This window comes from Canis aureus, chromosome 9 (assembly GCF_053574225.1).
Source record: "Canis aureus isolate CA01 chromosome 9, VMU_Caureus_v.1.0, whole genome shotgun sequence".
Taxonomy (NCBI): Eukaryota; Metazoa; Chordata; class Mammalia; order Carnivora; family Canidae; genus Canis; species Canis aureus.
The window spans coordinates 38,816,060-38,841,161 of NC_135619.1; the positions used below are offsets into that span (position 1 = coordinate 38,816,060).

The 25,102-nt window shown below is 34.8% G+C and overlaps 1 protein-coding gene and 1 pseudogene across 1 annotated transcript in view; one reads left to right on the plus strand and one right to left on the minus strand.

Moving 5' to 3' along the window:
- Positions 1-3,838: 3,838 nt before the first annotated feature.
- LOC144320112 (oligosaccharyltransferase complex subunit OSTC pseudogene) lies at positions 3,839-4,323 on the plus strand (annotated as a pseudogene).
- A 12,604-nt stretch (positions 4,324-16,927) lies between these two features.
- The window catches only part of C9H14orf39 (chromosome 9 C14orf39 homolog), an 81,904-nt gene continuing 73,729 nt past the window's right edge, over positions 16,928-25,102 (minus strand). Inside the window, exon 18 of the mRNA XM_077909518.1 lies at positions 16,928-17,124. Within this exon, the coding sequence (XP_077765644.1) occupies positions 16,943-17,124 (182 nt within the window). The 3' untranslated portion in view covers positions 16,928-16,942. The remainder of the gene's footprint in view (positions 17,125-25,102) is intronic.

Genomic DNA, 25,102 nt, shown 5'->3' on the forward strand with positions numbered 1-25,102 from the left:
AAAAGACTTTACTAACTTCTCAAAAATTCTAATTTTAGGAAACCTTGTATGTCGATCAGTAGATTCAAATAAATAAAGTACCTTTAAAATTTAATTTTCTTCTTTGTTTACTTCTTAAAGTGCTGTGCTAAGTATATTAGACAAAGTGTGGTAATAATGAGGCATCTATTGTGATATAAAACATATTGTGGTCCTGTGTAGAAGTACAATCATTCATTCTGTACCTTCCTCCCTCACAAATATTTATTTGTGCTAGGTGTCTTAAATTCTGAGGTTTCTCTCTCTATATAAAAGGAACCACTTCCTATTTTTTCCTGAGCATCTTTTAAAAATAAATGTACTATTTTCATAACATTTCTTCCAAAACATTCAAAACACTTAAAAATGATAATTCCATTTTTAAACACAATGCATGCAATAATGAAATTCCTTGACAAAACATCAAGTTTTAAAGTGAGAAAATGAATATTTATTTAGGATGAGGAAACAAATAACAGTAAAGTACAAAAATCTACTGAAAACATGAAATCAAGAAAAGAATTTTTATTTTTAAAAGGTTTTATTTATCTATTCATGAGAGACACAGAGAGAGAGAGAGAGGCAGAGACACAGGCCAAGGGAGAAGCAGGCTCCATGCAGGGACCCCGATGCGGGACTCTACCCCAGGACTCCAGGATCACACCCTGAGTCGAAGGCGGCCCTACACCGCTGAGCCATGGGGGCTGCCCAAGAAAACAATTTTTAAATTAATTGCCTGAAAAGCTTCTAGAATACATTTTCCCCAGTGTTTTTATAGAAAACAATTTTGAATATTCCTGTCAAATTTGTTTTCAATACCAGCTAAAAAAAAAACGATGTATTTGCTGTTTGTATGTTTCTTACAGGGTTGTGGTTACAAGCCTATGGAATGTGATAAATTCTATTTAACATGAATACCATTTTTAAAAAAATGTTCCTTTCCATGCATGCCTCTACACTGAGTATCTCACAGCATGGCAGCTGACTTGATGCAAGAGGAAGTACATGCAGGCAAGAGGGCAAGAGAGAGCTTGGCAGCAAGAGAAAACAAGCTAGCAAGAAGCCAGTCTTCTTGTAACCTAATCACAGAAGTGACATCTCTTCACTACTCAGTTGGAAGGAATCCTGGGCCCCACCCACACTCAAGGGAAAGTAATTACACAGAGTGTGAATGTCAGGAAGCATCATTCTAGGAGTTGTCTGTCACAGCACCATAGGACAACTTCATATAGTACTGTGGACTCTAGCCTAATACCTTCCTGTCACACTGCTGGCTAAGCAGGCTTAGTGGGCCATGGGAGCATATTGAAAGCCATTCCAACACTATTCTGACATCTAATAATGCCTTAAATAGACATGCAAGTAACTACAAACTACCTCAATATACCCCGTATACCCCGTTAAATTCAAAGAAGATAGGGTGGCCCGGGTGGCCCAGCGGTTTAGTGCTGTCTTCAGCCCAGGGGGTGCTCCTGGAGACTCGGGATCGAGTCCCACGTCCGGCTCCCTGCATGGAGCCTGCTCGGGTCTCTGCCCCTCTCTGTGTGTGTCTCTCATGAATAAATAAAACTTTAAAAAAAAAATTCAAAGAAGATATACCTCCAACTCATTTGTTCCTCATCTGAATCCCAAAGTGCCGCTGGCTACTTCAACACCACCTCACACAAGTGGTCTTAACTGATTACAGTTAAAATACCTTGGTCTTTCAAATTTTACAAAAGCATAAGTATGTGCCTATTGGAAGGAGTCAAAGAATTGCTTAAGCTTTAGTAGTGTCTCCATAAATCTGCCTCTGAATGGAAGCCATCATTACTAAGTTGATACAGAAAAATGACATAAAGGAGATAGAATTTAGAAATTACTTTGAAGAACAGTTTCCGTTGCTGCTTTTAAGCCCCTAAAAAATCACTATGACTTTTTTTAAAGTTTGCTAGTTAACATACAGGATTATATTAGTTTCAGGTGTACCATATAGTGATTCAACAATTCCACACTCACCCAGTGCTCATCACAACAAATGCCCTCCTAATCTCCATCACCTATTTAACCCTATTCCCCCATCTCCTTCCCCTGTGATAACCATTAGTTTGTTTTCCATAATTGAGTGTTTCTTAATTTGTCTCTCTCTCTCCCCCCGCCTTTGCTCACTTGTTTTGTTTCTTAAATTCCACATATCAGTAAAATCATATGGTATTTGTGTTTCTCTGACTTATTTCACTTTGCATTATACTCTCTAGCTCCATCCATGTCCTTGCAAATGGAAAGATTAGATTCTTCTTTATAACTTCTGCAGGGATGCCTGCGTGGCTCAGCGGTTGAGCATCTGCCTTTGGCTCAGGGCCTGATCCTGGAGTCCCAGGATTGAGTCCCACATCAGGTCTCTGCATGGAGCCTGCTTCTCCTTCTGCCTGTGTCTCTGTGTCTCTCATGAATAAATAAGTAAAAATCTTTGGAAAAAATAAAAACCTTCTGCATATAGCAGTCTATATTAAGTTGATGGTTATTTAAATTTGAACCCATTCTGTGCTCTTCTCCTCCCCATGTTTTAGGTATTCTTTTATTTTGTGAGTTCTTTGACTGATTTTTTACAGAAATATTCATTTTTACTGCTTTTATGTTACCTACATTTTTGTTGTTGTTACCTACCTTTATACTGTCACTTTTGGTCTCTCCTTTCCATTCAGAGTCCCCTTTAATATTTCTTGCAAGGCGGATTTAGTGGCGATGATCTCCTTTAGCTTTTGTTTGGGAAACTCTTTATCTCTCCTTCTTTTCTGAAGGATAGCTTTGCTGTTTAGAGTATTCTTGGCTGCAGATTTTCCCCATTTGGCACTTTGTAAATATTATGTCACTCTCTTCTGGCTTGCAAAATTTCTATTGAAAAAGGTCCTGCTAGCCTTATGGATTTTCCCTTGTAAGTTATTGTCTTCTGGGATCCCTGGGTGGCGCAGCGGTTCGGCGCCTGCCTTTGGCCTAGGGCGCGATCCTGGAGATCCGGGATCGAATCCCACGTCGGGCTCCCAGTGCATGGAGCCTGCTTCTCCCTCTTCCTGTGTCTCTGCCTCTCTCTCTCTCTCTGTGGTGTGACTATCATAAATAAATAAAAATTAAAAAAAAAAAAGTTATTGTCTTCTTTTGTCTGGCTGCCTTTAAAATTTTTTCTTTATCACTATATCTTGCCAACTTAATTACAATATGTCTTGAGGTGGATCTGCTTTTGTTGATTTTTATGGAGTTCTCTATGCCTTTTGAACCTGGATATCTGTTTCCTTCCCCAGATAGGGAAGTTTTCGCATATTATTTCTTCAAGTAAATTTTCTGCCCCCTTTCCTCTCTTCTTCTTCTTCTAGGATTCCCATAATATGAATGTTACTACATTTGATGGAGTCCCTGAATTCCTTAAGTCTATTCTCGTGTTGCATAAATCTTTTTTCTCTCTTTTCAGCTTACTTTCCATTACTCTGTGTTCTAGGTCATTAATTTATTCCTGTTTCTTCCATCCTGCTGTTCATTTCAACAAGCATGTTTCTCATTTTGTTTATTGCGTCCTTAATCTCTGCTATGTTAATCTCCTTATGTCTGTGTTACAGGTCTCACTCATGTCTTCCATTCTTTATTAAAGACCAGTGAGCATCCTTATGATCATTACTTTAAATTCTCTATCAGGCATTCTACTTATATCTGTTTAGCTTCAATCTCTGGCTGAGATCTTGTCCTGTTCTTTCATTTGGGATCAATTTCTCTGTCTTCTCATTTTGTCTCTTCCTATTTCTGTGTTAAGAAAGTCAGCTCTGGGAGAGAAACCCCTCATTCCACCAACATGGAGACTTTGTACCACATCCCATTCTTAGTGCTCGAATGCCCCAACTGAAGCTGAAGAAGCCACCCTGGGTGCACATGCTGTTGGCCATGATGGTGTACGCTCTGGTGGTGGTGTCTTACTTCCTCATCACTGGAGGAATAATTTATGATGTTATTGTTGAACCTCCAAGTGTTGGTTCTATAACTGATGAACATGGACATCAGAGACCAGTAGCTTTCTTGGCCTACAGAGTAAATGGACAATATATAATGGAAGGACTTGCAACCAGCTTCCTGTTTACAATGGGACGTTTAGATTTTATAATCCTGGACCTATCGAATGCACCAAACATTCCAAAACTCAATAGATTTCTTCTTCTATTCATTGGATTCATCTGTGTCCTATTGAGTTTTGTCAGGGCTAGAGTATCCATGAGAATGAAACTGCTGGGCTACCTGATGGGTTAAAAAGTGCCTTTTGACAAGAAATCAGTGGATATTGGATTTGCTCCTGTTAATGAAGTTTTAAAGGCTGTACCAATCCTCTGATGTGAAATACGGAAAAAGAGTGAAGCAGTAGAAAAGAAGCATCTAGTGAGAAATAGGAATCATATTAAAGCTTGAACTAGAATGTCTTCTTGGTATCAAAGAGACAAGCTTCTCACAGTATTTCTCCTGCTGGCCTGTACAGACACACCAACGATGTTTAGTAGCATTTTCTTCTTAGTTTTTCATTTCTTAAAGAAAATATACTCCATTTCCATAACTATAATATTGAATAAAGTGATTGTTTTTTACAGCCCCCTTAACATTTTGTGGAGATGACATTTCTGACTTTCAAAAATTAATGTAAAATCAGGAAGCGAGATCCCATAAGCTGAGAACTCTGGACAGATGATCAGCTTTACCTATGGTGCTTTGCCTGTAAACAGTGTGACAGTACATTATTCAGATATGTATGTGAGATTGTTTCTTGCACAATAAGATGTATGAAAAGAGCAGAAATAAATAATTTTTCTAATTAAAAAAAAAGTCAGCTCTGTCTCCTGTTCTTGAGAATAGGACTTCTTTCACTCATCACAATGTTTTTGAGATTTGTCCATGTTGTTAAATACATCCATAGTTCAGTGCATTCCTAAGTAATAGCCCACTATAGGGATTCATTACAATGTTTATAAATTCATAATTGAGTTATTTTCAGTTTTTGGCTATTATGAATAAAGATGCTATGAACACTATTGTTTAAATCTTTGTGTGGAGATGTTTTCATTCCTCTTGGAGAAATAGATATGAGTGGAATTGCTGGGTCAGGGGGCAGGTATATGATTAATTAACATGGGAAACTGTCAAACAACTTTCCAAAGTGATTCACTATTTTGCTCTCCTACCAGAAATGAATTGGAACTCTTGTTTCTCCACATTCTCACCAACATTTGGTATTATCTATCTTTTTAATTTTAGCCATTCTAATGGGTAAAAATAACATCTCATTGTGATTTTATTTTGTATCTTCCTGATGACCAATGAGGATGTACACCTTTTCATGTATTGATCATTTGCACATCTTCTGAGAAGGGTCTGTTCAGTCTTTTGCCCATATTTTACTGAATTGTTTGTCTTTTGTTACTGATTTAGGAATTCTTTATATATTCTGGATAGAATTCCTTTGTTCAGACATATATATTATAAATATTTTCTTCTTGTCTGTATTAGTCAGGATAGAGAAGCCATGTAGTTTGAACAGGAAGAGTTTAATATGCTTATGAATTCTTAAAAATAACCGGGGATTGAAGACCAAAAGACTGGCCAGTGAGAAATAAAAGAGCTTTAAGGAATATAGAAATAGTAGGTATAAAGAACATTTACTATCCCTAGGACTGAGATAAAGTGCCCAAGGAAGAAGCCTCACCAGAGCTGAGATGTAGATCTTGAAGGTACTGGCTATGCTTACCAAATAGCTGACAGAGATGTCACTGTGATGCCACATCAGTGGAACTTGCTAGAAGTATGCCTCTAATGTGCTGATGAAGCCTGTTCATAGGGAAATGTCTCATTTGAGCAGTCTGGCACAAAACTGCCTGAGGGAAGTGCCAAGTGAAGTTGCTTGCCACTGGGTGCTGCTGGCCACTATGCACGACAGCACAGCACCTCCGTGCTAGAGAAGCTGCAAATACTGCAGGAGCCTGAAGCTTAAGTAGGAGTCTGAATGAGCATAACAAAGTCCTTTACTGACAAAGGTGGCAATGGAAAAATATATAAATGTTCCAGAGAAGGGTGAATTTAGAACTTATAGGCCATAAATTGATAGCAGGGACACTGTGGTTTGTCTTTTCATTTTCTTAACTGTTGTCTTTTGGTGAGCAAAAGTTTTAATTTTTGATTAGGTCTACTTTATCAATGTTTTTCTTTTATGGTTAATGCTTTTGTGTCCTCTAATAAGTCTTTGTTTAACTCAGGTTCTCAAAGATATCCTTTTATGTTTCTTCCAAAAGTTTATAGTTTTAGGGACACTTGGGTGGCTCAGTCAGTTGAGCATCAGATTCTTGATTTCTGCTCAGATTGTGATCTCAGGGTCATGGGATCTGGCCCTGCTTTGGGCTCTGCACTCAGTGCAGAGTCGGCTGGAAATGCTCTCTCTCTTCTCCCTCTGCCCCTCCCCTGCTCCCCTGTATGTAAATAATACATAAAATATTTTTTAAAAAAAGTTTATACTTTTAGCTTTTATATTTAGGTCAATAATACACCTCAAATTAATTTTTGTGATATGTGTGCAGTAGGAGTTGATGTTCATTTTTTATAAATATTTACCATTTTGCTGTAGTGCCATTTGTTGAGAAGGCTTTCTTTTCCCTGTTGCACCAGTTTATTAGCCAATTTTCTTGCCACCTTTGCAAAAAATCAAGTGACTACATACGTGTAGGTGTTCTGGTCCACTGTCTGTCCTTATAACACCACCATAGTGTTTTGATTATTGTAACTTTATAGTTAAAAAAATACATAAAAAATACATATATATATATATATATATATATATATATATATATATGTATGTATGTATCTCCACCAGCTTTAATTTTTTTTCCAAGATTGGGTTTTGTTTTTCCATATCAATTTTAGAATCAACTTGTCAAATTCTAAAAAAAAAAAATCCCATTAATATTTTGATTGGGATTGAATTGAATCTATAAACTTTGATAGAATTGAGCTTTTAAATCTATAAACATGGTACATACTTATGTTATTTTGGTTTTTAAAAATTTCCCTGTGAAATATTTCTCATTTTTTAGTGTATATGACTTGTAGTTAGTACTAAATTAATGCTTAAATTAAAATCTCTTATTTTGGGGCACCTAGGTGGCTCAGTGGTTGAGCGTCTGCCTTTGGCTCAGGTCATAGTCCTGGGGTCCTGGGATTGAGTCTTGCATCAGGCTCCCTGCAGGGAGCCTGCTTCTCCTTCTGCCTACGTCTCTGCCTCTCTCTCAGTCCCTCATGAATAAGTAAAATCCTTTAAAAAATAAAAGTAAAAATAAAATCTCTTCTTTCATTTACTACTAATTTGTGGTCTAAACCCTTTGAGTATTCCTCAGGACCCAGCAATCATCCTGTAATTCCACCTCCATTACACTGTTGAAACCATATTTTCCATAGCCATCAGTGGTTTCCTTATTACTTTTTTTTTTTTTAAGATTTATTTATTTACTTGAGAGAGAGTGAGCATGGGGAGGGGCAGAGGGAGAGAGAGAGAGGGAGAGAGAGAGAGAGAGAGAGAGAGAAACTTTAGCAGACTCCACACTGAGCATGGAGGCTGAAGCCAGACTCAATATCATGACCCTGAGATCATGACCCCAGCCAAAACCAAGGGCCAGACACCTAACCAACTGTGCCATCCAGGATTCCGTCCTTATTACTTCTAAGTCCTTATTCTCCCTTACCTTTCTGTAGCTGTTAAAGCGACCTACAGCCTCCTCTTTGAAACTCTCCATGCACTTGGCTTCCATTCTACTGCGTTATCCTCATTCTCCTTTAACTTTGTTGACTACCCATTTTGACTCTTCTGCTTATTTATTCTCTAACAATGAGTGGTCCCTAAGACTCAGTACTCAACTATTTATCTTCTCTTCTGCTTATTGTTTCTCCCTAATAGAACCAGTGACTCAAAATCTAAGTATAAATTCCAATCATCTTCCAAGTGAATGATTTCCAAATTCATATATATCCCCATCCATCAGTCTTTTGTGGAAAGAGTGAGAAATAAATATTCTCAGCCCTATCCCTTTCACTAAAGGGATAAACTTCAGTCATTTATCTCCAACTGCCTTCTAAACTCATGAATCATCATCACCATCTTAAGCAGGATATAACAAAATCTGAACTTATTCTCTCCTCATTATTTTCAGCTCTTCTTCCTCTAGGCATCATCATTGAGGCCTTTAATGTCAGAGCCAATTAGCGAGAAAGCTTCAATTCTTTCTTTTTCATAGTTTTCATCTGCCCTTTCTTTTCCATTTCCAGTTGCTCTTTGGATTTTGCATAAAAACAGCTCAATTATTACAATTATATTTGAACTAATTTCTGGTTTCTGTTTTTTTATCACTGCCATTTCAACCTTCACACCATTGTCTGATTAATCTTTTAGGATCACCTTTATCCCACATCTTCCCTACTCAAATAGTCATTTTTAGTGATCACTCACCTCTGAATTCCTTAACACATAGCCTTCCACATTTATTAAATTCTTTACCCAGGAATTTAGATGTGTTCTTTATGATAATTCTACTCTGTTCCCTGAGATTTATTTCTATACCAGTATCAACTTTTAACTGTTATTAACTCTTTTAACTATATTCTTTTAATAAGTTTTCATCTGTTTCAAAAGTTTCTTGGGTTTTCTCATCCATTTATTTTTCCAAATTAACTTTAAAACATGTTGCTAAATTATTTGAAAAAAACTTATTGGAATTTTATAATTCCATCTACTTTATAGATTTATTTCAGGAGAATTAAGATCTTTATATATTTTTCATCCATGAATAAGCAATTTCTCTCCATTTATTCCAGGTTTCTATGTCTCTTTTAAGTTTTATGGTTTTTTCATGTGACTCTACACATTTTTACTGCATCTGTTATAAAACATCTAATGGATTTTATAATCATTAGGAATAGAGTCTTTCTTCCTTTCCTTTTTAACCTATAAAATTCACTGTATCAAAGAGAATCTCAAGCAAAATAAGCACTTTCCATATAATTTTATGGATTTGGTTAGAATATGTAGATATAGAAACAAAGATATATAGATATGTGTGTGTAATTTGTTTTATTTTAAAGTAAACATTGAATGCAGAAACATTTTCTGTCATTACATGGCTTGATTTCAGGTACCATACTTCTGACTGGGTACTTCAATTGCATAACTAAAGCACAGTTTATATTCATAGAGAATATGTACAAATATCCAGTAAAACAACTATATTTCATTCTTGTTCTTGTTACTTGTATTTTTCTTATCTTAAAGAAAATTAGAATATTTCTATTCTAATGAGTTAATATGAGCAGAGTATTTATTTTCTTGAATGTTATACACACAGAGTAAACCAACAAACACAATACTGACAAAAGATTTAGTGCATGTTATCTGAATGTGCTCCAAAGTGAAGATTAATAAAACAATCCTTGTAAAAAAGGAATGTTCATATATTAGTTATCCTAACATATTATAATTATTACCCTAATTATCTCATTTGTCAGTACTGAAAATAAATATATCCTCTGAAGTTTTTCTAACACTGGAATTTGCCATCAATCAAAGCCAGAGGCAATTACATCCTATTGAGTGCACACTAAAGCAATCTAGAAAGAGCTATGAAAAAATATACATTCCAATTCTGCCAAGATGGAGAACTTTTATTTTTCCTAGGACCTCCTCCTTGCAACTAAAAAACCCTAGGCATACACAACAAACAAAGATAGGAAGACTCTGAAAGATAGTAAACTGCTTGGGGACCTCAGGACTTGAGGAACAACATAGCGATGAGTTCCTGAGTTCCCTTGTTGCTTTCCACATATCCTAGATAAGGCACTGCAGAAGATTCCAAACTTCTGAAGAAGATTCCATGAACAGGCAAAGGCAAAAAACAAAAACACTTCCAAGAAAAATCTTTCCCCTAGCCAAAGGATTGAATGGCCTAACAACAGAAAAGCTCTGGGCAATACCTGTCCTGCTCCAGCCAAACATCAATGGAAAAAAACCCACTCTTTTTTTTTTTTTTAAACCCACTCTTAAAAATGTTCAAAGGTCTCACAAGAAGATAAGAAAATACAAACAGAAGAAACAAAGGGAAAATAATAAAATGACTGACTTAAGCCTTAACCTATCAGTTATTACCTTAAATGTAAATAGCTTAAATACACCAATTAAAAGACAGAAATTGACAGAGTGGCTGAGAAAACACCTAAAAATATGCTGTATATAATAAATTCACTTCAAATACAATGACACAAGTAAATTTAAAGTAAAATAAAGATCAAGTAACATAAAAATGACAGAATAGGAAGTCCCAGCCCTCATTTCCACCTCTCCACCAATGCAGATTTAACAACATAATTTATGAAATACCTTTATGAAAACTCCAGAATTCAGTTAAGAAGTTGCAGAACCCTAGATAAGTAAAAAACCTGAGATCAGCTGTACTAAAACAGGAAAAAAGAGCAATTTCACTTTTTCTGCATCAGTCCCCTGAACCTGGCACAGCTCAGGGAGAGAGATTGTGACTCCTCCCCTGCAGTGGGAGGAAAGAAGAGAGAGTGATGTGAACTTCCAATACCCCCAGGCTTTCAGTTCTGTAAATCAATTAATGTGATATACATTAATAAGATGAAGAATAAAAATCACATGATCATCTCAATAGATGCAGGAAAAGCATCTGGCAAAATTCAACACCCTTTCATGATAAAAACTTTCAACATATTAGGTATAGAAGGAATTTATCTCAAACCAATAAAGTCTCTCTATGACAAGCTTATAGCAATTTTGAAAGTTTTATTTTTATTTTTTAAGCTTTATTTTTTAGGGTTTTTCTTGTTATTTAGCATTGAAATATAGTGCCTTTGAGGTTACATTTGTTGACATTTTAGAAGGAAGGATTCTATATAAGCCTGAAAAATAAAGAAAATTATTAATGATCCTTACTTGTGATTAATATTTTGGATTAAAAGAACTTTTACAGGAATTGTATCTAATTATGTGTTCTGCAAAGCACCTATCATTTTGTGCCCCTCCTTTTTACTCTGAATTTATTTGTATTTGAATATATAAGTCAAGTAAATGGAACATGCACAATATTCTTCACTAAGAAAACTAATGATTTGAATGTTTTTTAATAAAAAACTAATTTGTAAAAAAATAAAGTAAAAGAATAGAGAGACATACCATACAAACATTATTTTTTTAAGAAGCAGGAGTGGCTATATTAACATCAGATAAGATAGATTTCAAAACAATAAAAATTACAAGGCACAAAGAGGCACATTACATATGATGAAAGGACCAATCCATTAGGAAGACTTAATCTTAAATATGTATACACCAAATGATAGAGCCTCAAAACCATGAAACAAAAGCTGATAGGGTAAAAGGAGAAATAAACAAATCCACAATTATACACCGGGGGCTTAAATATCCCACTCTCAGCAATTACTACTAAACAACTACTAGATGTCAAATCAGCAAGGATATGTAAGATTTGAACAACACAATCAACCAACAAGATCTAACTGAAATATACAGAATAATATACCTAGCAAAATACACATTTTTTTCTAGTGCCCGTGAAAAACATTCACCAAGATGTACCATATCTTGAGTCACAGAAAATATATCAACATACTTAAAAGAACCGAAATAATAGAGAGTATATTCTATAACCATAATGGAGCCAAAGTAGAAATAAATAACAAAAAAACAATTAGGAAACTCTTCAAACACTTGGAAGTAAAACAATACACTTCTAAATAATCCATAAATCAAAGAGGAAGTCTCAAAGAAAAATTTAAAAATAGATAGAAATGAGTGAAAGTGAAAATAAATACAACAATGAAAATATGTGGGATGCAGCTAAAGCAGTGCTGAGTATTAAATACTTACATTAGAAAAAAAGATTTTAAATCAATAACTTAAGTTTCTACCTCAAGAAACTAGAAAAAGAAGACAAAAATAAATCTAAAGAAGATGAAGGAATAAAACATTGAAGAGCAGAAATTAATGTAATTGAAAACAATAGAGAAAAATCAATAAAACAAAAAGCTAGTTTTTTTTTTTAAAAGCTAGGTTTTTAAAAAAAATCAATAAATTGATAAATCCCTAATGATACCAACAAAGATGAAAAGAGTGAAGACCCACACCACCAATACTAGCAATTAAACAGAGAATATTACTACAGATCCTGCAGCCATTAGGAGGAAATAATTATTAGGTTCTCCAGAGAAACAGAACTGATAAGATGTGCATGTATAGAAAGAGATTTATTTTAAGGAATTGACTCATGTGATTATGGACACTGGCAGTCCAAAATCAGCATGGTGAGCCAATAGGCTGGCAACCCAGAGAAAAGCCAATGCTACAGCTCAATTCTAAAGCTATCAAGCTTGAAAACCCAGAAAAGAGCCAATGTTGCAGCTCAAGAGTGAAGGCAATCAGGCTAGGGGGCCCAAGAAAAGCTAATGTGGTAGTCCAAGTCTAAAAGCCATCTGGTACAGTATTTCTCCTTGGTCAGGTGAGGTCTTTATGCTATTGAGGCCTTTAACTGATTGGATGACGCTCATTTACATTATGGAGGGCAATCTGTTTACCCAAAGTCCACCAATTTAAATGTTAGTCTCATCCAAAAACACCCTCATGGAAACATCCAGAATAATGTCTGGCCAAATATCTAGGCAGTGCGGCCCAGCCAAATTGACGCATAAGATTAACCATCACATCTGTGAACAACTTTATGCTCATAAGTATGAAAACATAAAAGAAATGAATCAATTCCTCAAAAATCACAAACTATCAGCATTCAATCAAGATGAAATGGAAAATCTCAATAAATCCTACAACAATTAAGGAAATTTAGTTTGTAATTAAAAAGTTCCCCCAAAAGAAATGATTAGTCCCAGGTAGACTCACTGGAGAATTCTATAAACCATTTAAAGGACTAACACCCATTATACACAATCTGTTCTAGAAAATGGAAGAGGAGGAAACACCTCCTAGCTCATTTTATAAGTCTGCTGTTACACCAAAATCAGACAAGGACAGAACACAAACAAAAAACTACGGACCAATATCTCTCATAAAGGGATTAATTAGTCTCATTAATTTCAGGCCTGAGAATTTCTTCCATGGAAATAAATCCATCAGGGTATAAAAACATATAAGCACTTACTGAATTTGTTCTTAGTGGCAAAACCCAGAAACAGATGACTACCCATGAATTTGGTAGTGATAGAATAATTATGATATATAATATTATGCATCTATTAAAAAATGAATTAGAAATATACCAGTTGATTTGAAAGAGTTCTTGCAAAGTTGAGTAAGGAAACAAAGTCCCTTTTTAATAAAGGAAAAAAAGTGACAAAAACTACTATGTGTTTGTGAATATATGTATATATTTACATGAGTTTATATACTTTTGTATGATAACATGAGCATAGAAAAAAATACAGAAAGGTACAAATCAGGTTGTTGATGGGGTTACCTGGGGAGAAAAAGGTTTTGGGAACATCGGTATGGTAGAACAAGGAAAAAAAGTAGAGCAAAGAAAAAGAGGAAAAGAAAAAAGTCTGCATTAAAATGTATATAATAAAAAAAATAAATAAAATGTATATAATAAAAATTATGCATTTTTATAAAATGGTATGTCTGATTGGTACTTTTTCTCAGTATGTTTTCTAACAGTTACTACTGATGGTATTTTTTTTTCAATTTTTATTTATTTATGATAGTCACACAGAGAGAGAGAGAGAGGCAGAGACATAGGCCGAGGGAGAAGCAGGCTCCATGCACCGGGAGCCCGATGTGGGATTCGATCCCGGGTCTCCAGGATCGTGCCCTGGGCCAAAGGCAGGGGCCAAACCGCTGCGCCACCCAGGGATCCCAGTACTGATGGTATTTAAGAGGCATAGATTTTCATATTTTTATTCGTGTATGACTCCCATTCTAAAATTTCTTATTAATTAATTAATAATTAATATTAATTATTAATAATAATTAATTTTAATTAATTAATTCTAATAGGTTTTCCATTGATTTTCTTGGGCAATCAATCATATAAGTTGAAAATAAAGTTTTGGATGCATCCTGCTTTGTAGTTTGTATGCTTGTCATTTCCTTTATTTTTGTCTTTGATTAGTTTGAAACTTCAGCTTCCAAAGTAATATTAAAGAATCCGTTTTCTCAGTCATCCTTATTTTGTTTCTTTAATATCTCTAGGGTTTACATTAAGTACAATGTTGGTTACAAGTTTGAGATAGTTTTTTTTGTGTTTTTTTTTTGGAGATGTGTGTGTATGTGTGCATCTTATCAGGAAAAAATGCTAAGCTTTAATGAGTGCCTTTTTGACATCTATCAATATGACACATCTTATTCCTTTGACTTATTAATATAATAAATCAGCTGAATAGTTTTCCTAATACTAAACCATCATTGCATTTTACAAAATAAAGTTTTTATGGGAATTATTTACTTAATAGATTTCTGGGCATTATTTGTTAGTATTTTATTCAGAGGTTATTCCAAATTAATTCATAAATTGTGTATAGTTTTCTTTTGTGTGTAATTTTTGCCAGATTTTCATATCAGTTATGATATCAAATGTTCCCATATTTTTTCTGTGATCAGAAATATTTTTAAAAGCACATGAGTTATCTGTTTTTGATAGATTGATAGTAACAACCATTAAAACCCTTAAGGGCTGGGAAATCTTATAGTGGCTAATTTTAATAAACCTTTCAATTTGTTACATGATCATTTTTCTTTTTGAGTCAATTTTGATAATTATTTTTTTAGAAAATAATTCATTCCATCAAAATAATCTTGTCGGATCTTCCCATTTTTCCAGAGAAGGTAGAAATGAGGTTTTATTAATACTCTTTTTATTAGGGATCCCTGGGTGGCGCAGCGGCTTATCGCCTGCCTTTGGCCCAGGGCGCGGTCCTGGAGACCCGGGATCGAATCCCACGTCGGGCTCCCGGTGCATGGAGCCTGCTTCTCCCTCTGCCTGTGCCTCTGCCTCTCTCTCTGTGTGACTATCATAAATTTAAAAAAAATACTCTTTTTATTAAAAATAATTTTAGTCTTATAGTCATGTTAATACCTTATATAACCATAGTACTGTTATTAAAACCAGAAAACTAACATTAATACCACATTATTAACTCATGTGCAGTCCTTCAAATTTCACTAATTGTTCCCCTAATATCCTTTTTTTTCTGAAACAGGATCTATTCTAGATCCCACAATGCATTTAGTCATTTCTCCTTTGTCCTAGTCTTTTAATGTTAGCAATTACTTATAACACTGCGCAAGATTAACAAGACCCTCAGACCTCCAGTTTGCTACTTCCGGACAAGCAAGGCATGGCTAAAGCTTATGTCTTATGAGTTATCAGCAACAGCTGTCCTGGAACTCAAGTCAAGGTGAAGCTGAAGGAGAGCTGCCACGATGTAGAGAAGTGAGTGTTCATTACGTGTCTTCTTTCCTTAGTTTACCAAATAGATCCTTATTGTACTTCTTGTGTCATAGAAACCAATTGTTCAGCTTTTGCTTCTATTTCACAGACTATTCTCATCCTTCAAAATAAATCCTCACTGATCACTCCACCTTTTATTTGGCTTAACTTAGAGTCCGTTTCCATACGTATTAACATTATAATAAAATACATGTATTTGCATCCAATTTTATTTCTTAAATCACAAAGATGCAGTAAGCACTGACCATCAAATGTCATCTCTCATATATTGATAGCCCAGAGAAAAGGTAACTATATTTGAAGTCCTGGAAAAAATTGCTAAGCCTTCAGCATTCCCTTGTCAAAGTAATCATCATAACTAACAAGGGGCAATAAATGACAAAAACCAGGAATACAGATAGTTTTACATTATGTCACTACTAACAATTGATCCAACCACCATGCTTAGTCTCTGATGATCTTAATTCTGAAGTTCATTTCCTTTAAGAACTAAAGGAAAATACACATAAGGTCCCATGAAATTCAAATAGTTATTTTAGATTAGTCTTGATTTTGCAAACAGGAAGAAACAGATCATAAAACATCTTAAATTGTAAATAAAATAATTATTCCTCTCATACAGCATATTTTGTGTTATACCTTGTTATCTAAACCAGAGAATATGTAGCTGTGGGTATGGATAGGTGAAAATCCTTAAAAGTAATATGGCAGTGGTATAATCTCAAGAGAGTTAATCCATCAGTGTATTTTTTGTAATCCTTGTTCTGCTTTAGGCCACATGTACCTTCCAGAAAGGACTAATTTTTTTCCTAATATAGAAGAAGACTTGCTGCATAATTATAATTTTTTTATATGGGGGAGAAGAGACTGCTTCATTATCTGATAAAAAATTGAATGACCATTTCTGAGGCATATTTCCCTTGGTTTTACTGTCTATAAATTCCAGTAGTTTTCAAAAAGAATTTTAATTATCTATTCAACAAAAATTTATGTAGTATTATTATATGAAAAATCCTGTACTAGGTATTTCAGAGACAGCAGTGAAAATGACAAACTTGATCTCTCACTTTTTGGAACCTATAGCCTAGTGGCAGATATACATTAAAGTACATACATAATTCCTTATGTAATTAAAGTTGTAAAGTTACATTAAGGAGGTATGCAGAATGTTATGAGATAGCCTAATAGTTTATGGGAGAAAGGGAAGACTTCTTTAGGAAAGTGACATGAATCAGTGAGTATATTGGTGGAACAAAGCCTATCGTTCTAATCAGACCTGAAGCCAAATCTATGGTTTCTTTGTGTTTAAGCTTTTATGAGTTGGATATCTTTTGCTTACATCTGAGGAGTCTAACTAACATGCCATTTAATGTCAAGATATAAAATAACTTTGTTCAAGATATTTGAAGAAGGCAGCCCGGGTGGCTCAGCGGTTTAGCGCTGCCTTCAATCCAGGGCGTGATCCTGGAGACCCTGGATCGAGTCCCACGTTGGACTCCCTGCATGGAGCCTGCTTCTCCCTCTGCCTGTCTCTCTCTCTCTCTCTTTCTGTCTCTCATGAACAAATAAATAAAATCTTAAAAGAAAAAAGATATTTAAAGAAAAGTCAATTATTAGATTTTAGGTTGCTATTTGAAGTTAATTTCAGATTGCAAATAATTTTTCTGAGGTAATTTTTTTTGAAGTTCATTCTCTAAAGAAAATGTAATAATTCAATGCTGATTAATGTCAGAACTTCATACATTTTTTGTTTAAAAAACAGAATATACTTTAGGTCAAGCTATTATCTATTAAGACAAAATATTTCAATTCAAGTATTTTTAAATAACTTTAAAGAATATCTAGGAATGCTTTTCAAATTATCATCTGCACATACATTTACCAAGTGTATACTACATGCTACATAGTAATTTAGTAAACATTTGTTGATCACCTATTAAGAACCAGGGAATGAGGATATATTAAAGATTAAAGGCCAAGTCCCTTCTCTCAAGGAGCTCATATCTAGAATTATGAGAAAAATTCTCAAGAAAAGTTATATTCTATAAAACAGTAGTGATAGAAAGTGATGACATAAAAATGATTAACATGTAGTCTTTGATTCATAGGATTGACTAGCCTATTGGCATAATTAGCTCATGCCATTCACTTTTCTTCTAGCAAATATTTATTGAGCACCTACATGGGCTAGGTACTGTGCTAGATTCTATCTGAGGCAGTAGTATCAAACAAATTAGATTTAGTCAGGTGGGGAAGATGAGAATTATTCAATAATTATAAAAATGATTAATGCATCATTGTAGTTGGGGATACTAAGATTTTTAGAGCATAATCCTTGTCAGTGTAAAATACAAAGTCTAATTTTACAAATAGGTAATTAATAAATGAGTGTTGTAAAAGCTATGGTAACAGGTATAACCAAAGTATTTTTGGAGCATATAAGAAGTGCTGAGATCTGCGGTGCCTGGTTCCTGGCTCAGGTTGAAGATCATGTGACTCTTGATCTCAGGATCATGGGTTCAAGCCCCACAATGGGTGCAGAGATTACCAAAAAAAAAAAAAAAAAAGAAAAAAGAAAAAAAAAACCTTTAAAAAAGTGCTGAGATCTGCTTAGTGAAGTCAGAGAAGGCTTCACAGAGGTGTCTTTGAGCTGAGTTGTGGAGGATAAGTAAAAGTAAATAGCATAGAGGTGGTATTTCAAGCAATGGAAGCAGGTAAGAAACTTCCCCCCTTGTAATTCTCTACTCACAAAGAAAAAAATATACTGTTGTACTGATTTTATTTTTTAAGCATGTTTAATTTAAGCTATCTGTCAGAAATACACTCATAATAATTTATTCTCAATGTGTTACGTGGGAATATAGGAATAAAAATTTTTGTATTATATTCTCAACTGTGTTTTGGAGACCAGGTTGGTTTTATATATGAATAAACTCAGGTTCTTATAGGGATGTTACTATTGTTATGGAGGATTAATTTTTGTTTAGCTCAGATAAAATAACACTACTATATTCCCTTTCTTTTCTCCTTCTCACTCACTATGCCCTGGCCATACTGACTTCCACATTCTGGAAATACCCAGTTCTTGCCTCAGGACCCATTCCCATTTTATGGTCATTACTGAGAACATTTTAAGAATTGATGCAAGTTTTGTGTATTGCCTATCATTCCTACTTGGTAGATCTTAACAAGTATTTCTTACATTAATTATTATTAGGTTAGCCACATTTTTACTTTTGAGATCCTTTTATTTTTCTACACACTAAGTACAGAGAGTAAGAAAGTGATAGACTAATTCAACAGATGCAGATATTACTAGCTATCAAAAACTTCAATGCATAATCCAAATATTTTTATATCATCAGAAGGCATCAATTAATCATAAAGCTGGGCAAAATATAAAAATTGATATTAAGGAGTAAATATTTTAATGTTATCCCTTCATGATTTGTTGGGAAATAACAAAATTATTTCTTCCTTGGCTAGAAAAAACATAACTTTTACAAATAGTTATTTTTTAGACTTATTTGGACCATGATGTAACTGAATTAATATAAAATGCCTTCTTACTGAATACTTTTTTTTTATCATTGGTCTGAAATAACTGAAAGTTATTTTAAAATATATCTTTATCATTTGATGTATTTAGCATTTCCTAATAAATTTTTGAAAATATGAACATTAAATTTTCCTATATTTGGCACGGAAATCTCCATCATCCATCTCTAAAACAAATTAGATCACCTAGCACTTGACTGTAAGCTAAGCACCAGATCAAACACTTCAATACTCCCAACAATCTTCCTTGATAGGTAGGACAATCAACCCCATTTTTAAAATGAGGAAATTGAAGCAAAGAGGATAAATAATTGGCCCAGATCACACTTCAGCATGAATCTTCTAGTGTTTAAACCTGAATAGTAACACCAGGGCCACTACTATTCAATACTCTATCCATCATCCTTCTGCTATACTCTTTAGTGATTAATCAATCTGAAACTACAAATCCATCATGAAGGGATGCCTAGCTGGCTCAGTCTGTGGAGCACATGACACTTGATCTCAGAGCTGTGAGTTCAAGCCCTCACAATGGGTGTAGAGATTACTTAAAAATAAAAAATCTTAAAAAAAAAAAAAAAAACTTTCTTCCTGAAAAGAATACTTCCTAAAATGCACCAAAAACTTATTAAAAGGTTAGCTGATACTTTGGAAAAATTACCCTCTAAAAAGTAGGGGAATGTTCTAAGAAGAGTATCCTATTCATCTCAAATCAAAAAAGTTACACTAGGGCAGCCCTGGTGGCTCAGTGGTTTAGTGCCACCTTCAGTCCAGGGCGTGATCCCGGAGACCCGGGATCAAGTCCCACGTTGGGTTCCCTGCATGGAGCCTGCTTCTCCCTCTGCCTGTGTCTCTGCCTCTCTCTCTGTGTCTTTCATGAATAAATAAAATATTTTTAAAAAGTTACACTATTAAAGAAATAATGTTAAGAGACAAATTCTCAGCAAGATGTTAACATCAGAATACAAAATGATGTATTTAGAAGCAGAACTGCTGCGCTGCAAACAACCTGGGTGTGAGTCAGAGAATATTAGGACAGGCCTGTCCAGCAGGGATATAAATTTGATTGCATGTGACTTGTGTCAGCTTTGGAGAAATCAAGAGCAAACTATAAAAGCAAGGCAATGGGAATGTTTCTAAATGAGCCATTCAGCCTCTAAGGCAAGTTATACGGAGCAAATTGAAATTCAAAGAGAAAGCATCAACATGCCAGCCACGTTTATACATTGCTTGTTCATTCATTTCTTCAAAAGATGAGAAAAACTTTATTTTAAAAATTGTAATTTTCTTCACTTCAAAATTACTAACACTCTCTGGCCATCAGCTAGCAGTGATCAAAGCTCCAGTCAGTCACCTGTGTAGGCCCCTGAAATTCTGTCACAATAAATAAAAAATTAATATTTACATTTTCCATTACTCAAAAAGGATTTACAACTCTGCCATCAGCAAAGCAGTAGAAAGGTTTAAAGCTGTGTGTGTGTGTGTCTTGTACAAATTTTCCCTATATTGATTTTTAATAGATTTTACTTTTTAGAGCAGTTTCAGGTTTACAGCAAAACTGAGCAAAAGGTAGATATTTCCCATAAGCTCCTTACCCCCACACATGCATAGCTCTCTCATTATCAATATCTACCACCAGAGTGGTACATTTGTACAATCAATGAACCTACATTGACACATCATTTATCACTCAAAGTCTATAAGTTATTTAGGGTTCACTTTTTGTGTTGTACATCCTATGGTGGACAAACTTGTAATAACACGTATCCATTATTACAGCATGATACAGAGTATTTTCACTGTCCTAAAAATCATCTACTCTGCCTATTCACTCCTCCCTTCCTCTTAATACCTCATAACCACTGACCTTTTTCCTGTCTCTGTAGTTTTACCTTTTCCAGAATGTCAAGTAGTTATAATCATATAGTATGTAGTCTTTGCAGATTGGCTTCTTTCACTTAGTAATATGCATTTAAGTTTCCTCCATGTCTGGGACGCCTGGGTGGCTCAGCGGTTGAGTGTCTGCCTTTGGCTCAGGGCGTGATCCTGGGTCCGGGAATCAAGTCCCACATCCGGCTCCCTGTGAGGAGCCTACTTCTCCCTCTGCCTGTGTCTCTGCCTCTCTCTGTCTCTCACGAATAAATTAAAAAAATCTTTAAGAAAAAAAGTTTCCTCCATGTCCTTTCATAGCTTGATAACATATTTCTTTTTAACCCTGAATAATGGTCTATTGTCTGGGTGTACCACAGTTTACCCACTCACCTACTGAAGAACGTATTGGTTGCTTCCAAGTTTTGGCAATTATGAATAAAGCTCCTGTAGACATCTGTATGCAGGTTTCTGTGTGGATATGTTTTCATCTCCTTTGGGTAAATATAAGAAGCACCATAGCTAGAACATGTGATAAGAGCATGCTTAGTTTCTTAAGAAAATGCCAAACTGTCTTCCAAAATAGCTCTAACATTTTGCATTCCCATCAGCCATGAGTGAGAATTCTTATTGCTCTACATTATTGGTAGCATTTGGTGTTGTCAATGTTCTGGGTTTGGCCCTCTGATAGATGTGCAGTGGTATCTCTTTGTTTTAACTTGCATTTTTCTGATGGTGTATGTTGTGGAGCAACTTTTTATATGCTTATTTGTTATCTGTATATCTTCTTTGATGAGGTGTTTGCTTAGGTCTGTGGCCCATTTTTAAATTGAGTGGTTTGTTTTCTTACTGTTGAGGGGTTTTTTTTCTTATTGATGAGTTTTAAGAATTTTTGTATGTTATAGATAACAATCTCTTTTGTGTCTTTTGCAAATATTTTCCTCCGATCCGTGTCTTCTTATTATTCTCTTGACTGTGTCTTTTGCAAAGCATAAAATTTTAATTTTAATGAAGTTCAGCTTATCAGTTATTTCTTTCATATATTGTGCCTTAGTATTATACTAATGACTAGAAAAAAGTCATTGGGTTGCCTGGGTGGCTGGTGGGTTAAGCATCCAGCTCTTGATTTCAGTTCAGGTCATGATCTTGGAGTCCTAGGATCAAGCCCTGCATTGGGCTCCCAACTCTGTTTGTCTCTCTCTCACTCCGCCCCTTCCCCACCTCACACACACTCTCTAATAATAAATGAATCTTAAAAAAAAAAAAGAAATAAAAGTCATCACCAAAGCCTACATCATCTAGATTATCTTCTATGTAATTTTCTAAGAACTTCATAGATTTGTATTTTATATTTACATTTATGTGACCCATTTTATTTTTGTGAAGAGTAGAAGTTCTGTATCTAGATTCACTTTTTGGTACGTGGATGTTCAGTTGTTCCAGCATCATTTTTGAAAAGACTATCTTTACTCCATTGTATTGCCTTTGTTCCTTTATCAAAGATCAATTGAATGAACTTGTGTAGGTCTCTGAGTTCTCTATTCCATTCCATTGATCTATTTGTTCTTTCATCAACAATACACTGTCTTGATTACTGGAGCTGTATACTAAGTCTTGTAGTCTGTAGTCATCCAACTTTTTCTTCTATATTGTGTTGGCTACACTGGGTCTTCTGCCTCTCGATATAAACTTTAGAATAATCTTTTTGATATCTACAGAATAATTTGTTGAGGTTGACTGCAATTGAATTGAATCTTTAAATCAAGTTGGAAAGAACTAACATCTTGATAATATTGAGTCTTTCTATCCATGAACATGGAGTATCTCTCTATTTATTAGTTCTTTGAGTTTACTATCTTTTATGCTTTTTATACTATAAGTCTACACATTTCAATATGTTCTAGTCGGTAGTATTTATATCTTATTCCCTGACTATGCTAAGGTATATTAATGCTACAATATACAAGTAGAAAATTGTTTCATTTCTCTGAGCTTTAAATTTGGTCTAAATTACACTCTTAAAAATCTAACAGAACACTCAAAAAGAGCAAGGTCAGTTAAATGGTGGGTTTCCTTATTATTTACACTGAATTGAACAAACACACACACACACACACACACAGGAATATTATGTAGTCATTAAAAAGGATGAGATTGTGCCATTTGACACAACATGGATGGGCCTAAAGGGTATTATGCTAAGTGAAATAAGTCAGATTGAGAAACACAAATACCATATGATGCCACTCATATGTGGAATCTAAAAAAAAACAATGGATAAACAAAACTAAAAGCAAAAACGGGATATCTTTAAAAATGCAATAAAAGCCAAACAAGAGTATAAAACAAAAATGGCAAGTGAACATTGGGTCTCTCCTCAAACCTAAAACTAAAGGCATTACAAAACTGGAGAAAAGGTGAGATATCTGTCAAAACTTATATAAGGACCATTAGGCCGAACACTTGTATCAGCCAGAGTTCTCCAGAGAAATATGAAAATTTTATATATTTCAAAGACTGATTGATTAATTGATTGATTATAAAGAATCAGCTCTAGATTATGGAGTCTGAGAAGTCCTAAGATCTGAAGTAGGAAAGCTGGAGGCTCAGAAGAAACAACAGTATAGTTCTAATACGTGTGTGAAGATCTAAGAAGCAGGAAAGGCAATGGTATAAGTTCCAGTCTGAGTCTGAGTCCAAAGGCAAAAGACTTTTGCCCCAGCCTAAAGACAGTCAAGGAGAGAGTCAAGTCTCTTACAGCCTTTCTGTTCTATTCAGGATCTCAATGGATTAGATGAGTCCTACCCATACTGCCGATGGCAATATGCTTTTCTTAGTCTACTTATTCCAATGTTCATATCACCCAGAAACACCCTCATAAAAACACCCAGAAAATTGGGCACTCTGTGGCCCTATTATGTAAGCACATAAAATTAGCCATCACATGATGCACTTTTGGGAGCTAATGTTGTTGGCAAGTTTTTAGGTATGTCCCTTTATCTTACCTTCATGGTGGTGGCAACATGTTGATGGGAAAAGGAAGGGAAACATCTGGGTCTGTTGAGCAGTTGAGAAGTACAGGCAGGTTAGCTGGCCCCTAAATATTTCCTTCACCTCCACTCCCTTATACAAATAGTTTTCAAAAATTATTCCTAAAAATGATTGTATCTATGGGGTGCCTGGGTGGCTCAGTGGTTGAGCATCTGCCTTTGGCTCAGGTCATGATCCTGAAGTCCCAGGATCGAGTCCCACATCAGGCTCCCTGCAAGGAGCCTGCCTCTCCCTCTGCATATGTCTCTGCTTCTCTCTCTATGTCTCTCATGAATAAATAAATAAAATCTTTTTAAAAATGGTTGTATCTAGTCCAACTTTTATATAAATGCAAAATCAAAGATCTTTGATATAAATTAAGTGGGAAAAGAAAGGTACAATATAATATATCTTATAATGTGTCTTAAGTGTGAAACAAGGGAAAATAAGAATGGCCTTATTCTTTTTTTATGCATAAAAACCTTAGAAGAATAGAAAAAAAAACCCAAATAACAATGTTTACAAATGAAGACTGTAGGAAACATAGAGGAGACAGGGATAAGGAGAATTTTCACTGTTTACCTTTGTGTGTGTGTGCATGTGTGTGTATCTGTGTGTGTGCTCATGGTAATATGTTATCTTTAGAAAAATAAATTTAATTTTTAAAAATAAATGAAAGAGGAAAATAAAGATGTTACCAGACCTAAAAAGCCTCAGAAAGTTTATTGTTCAAGGACAATCCTGGAAATTACTCTTGAGAAAATACTTGACCATAGAAGGAATATATCCAGGAAGATACTATATGTTTAATTGCTTCTCAATATCCAGTCACCTCTCTTTCCTTAGTAATAAAACCCTGAGTAACATTCTCCCCTAAAATCCACATTTCTCAGCTTCCCTTGCAATTAAGGTAGGAGTCATTCTGAGACAAAAGCCAAAATGTAATTTGGAACTTTTCAATTTTTTCAATTTTTTATTTTTTTAATGTGGAACTTTGAAAGGGAGTATGTACAGAGATTATTACAATGAATTTAAAAGAAAAAGCCAACCATCTGCTATCTGCGAGAGATATGCTTTAAATATAAAGACACAAATGG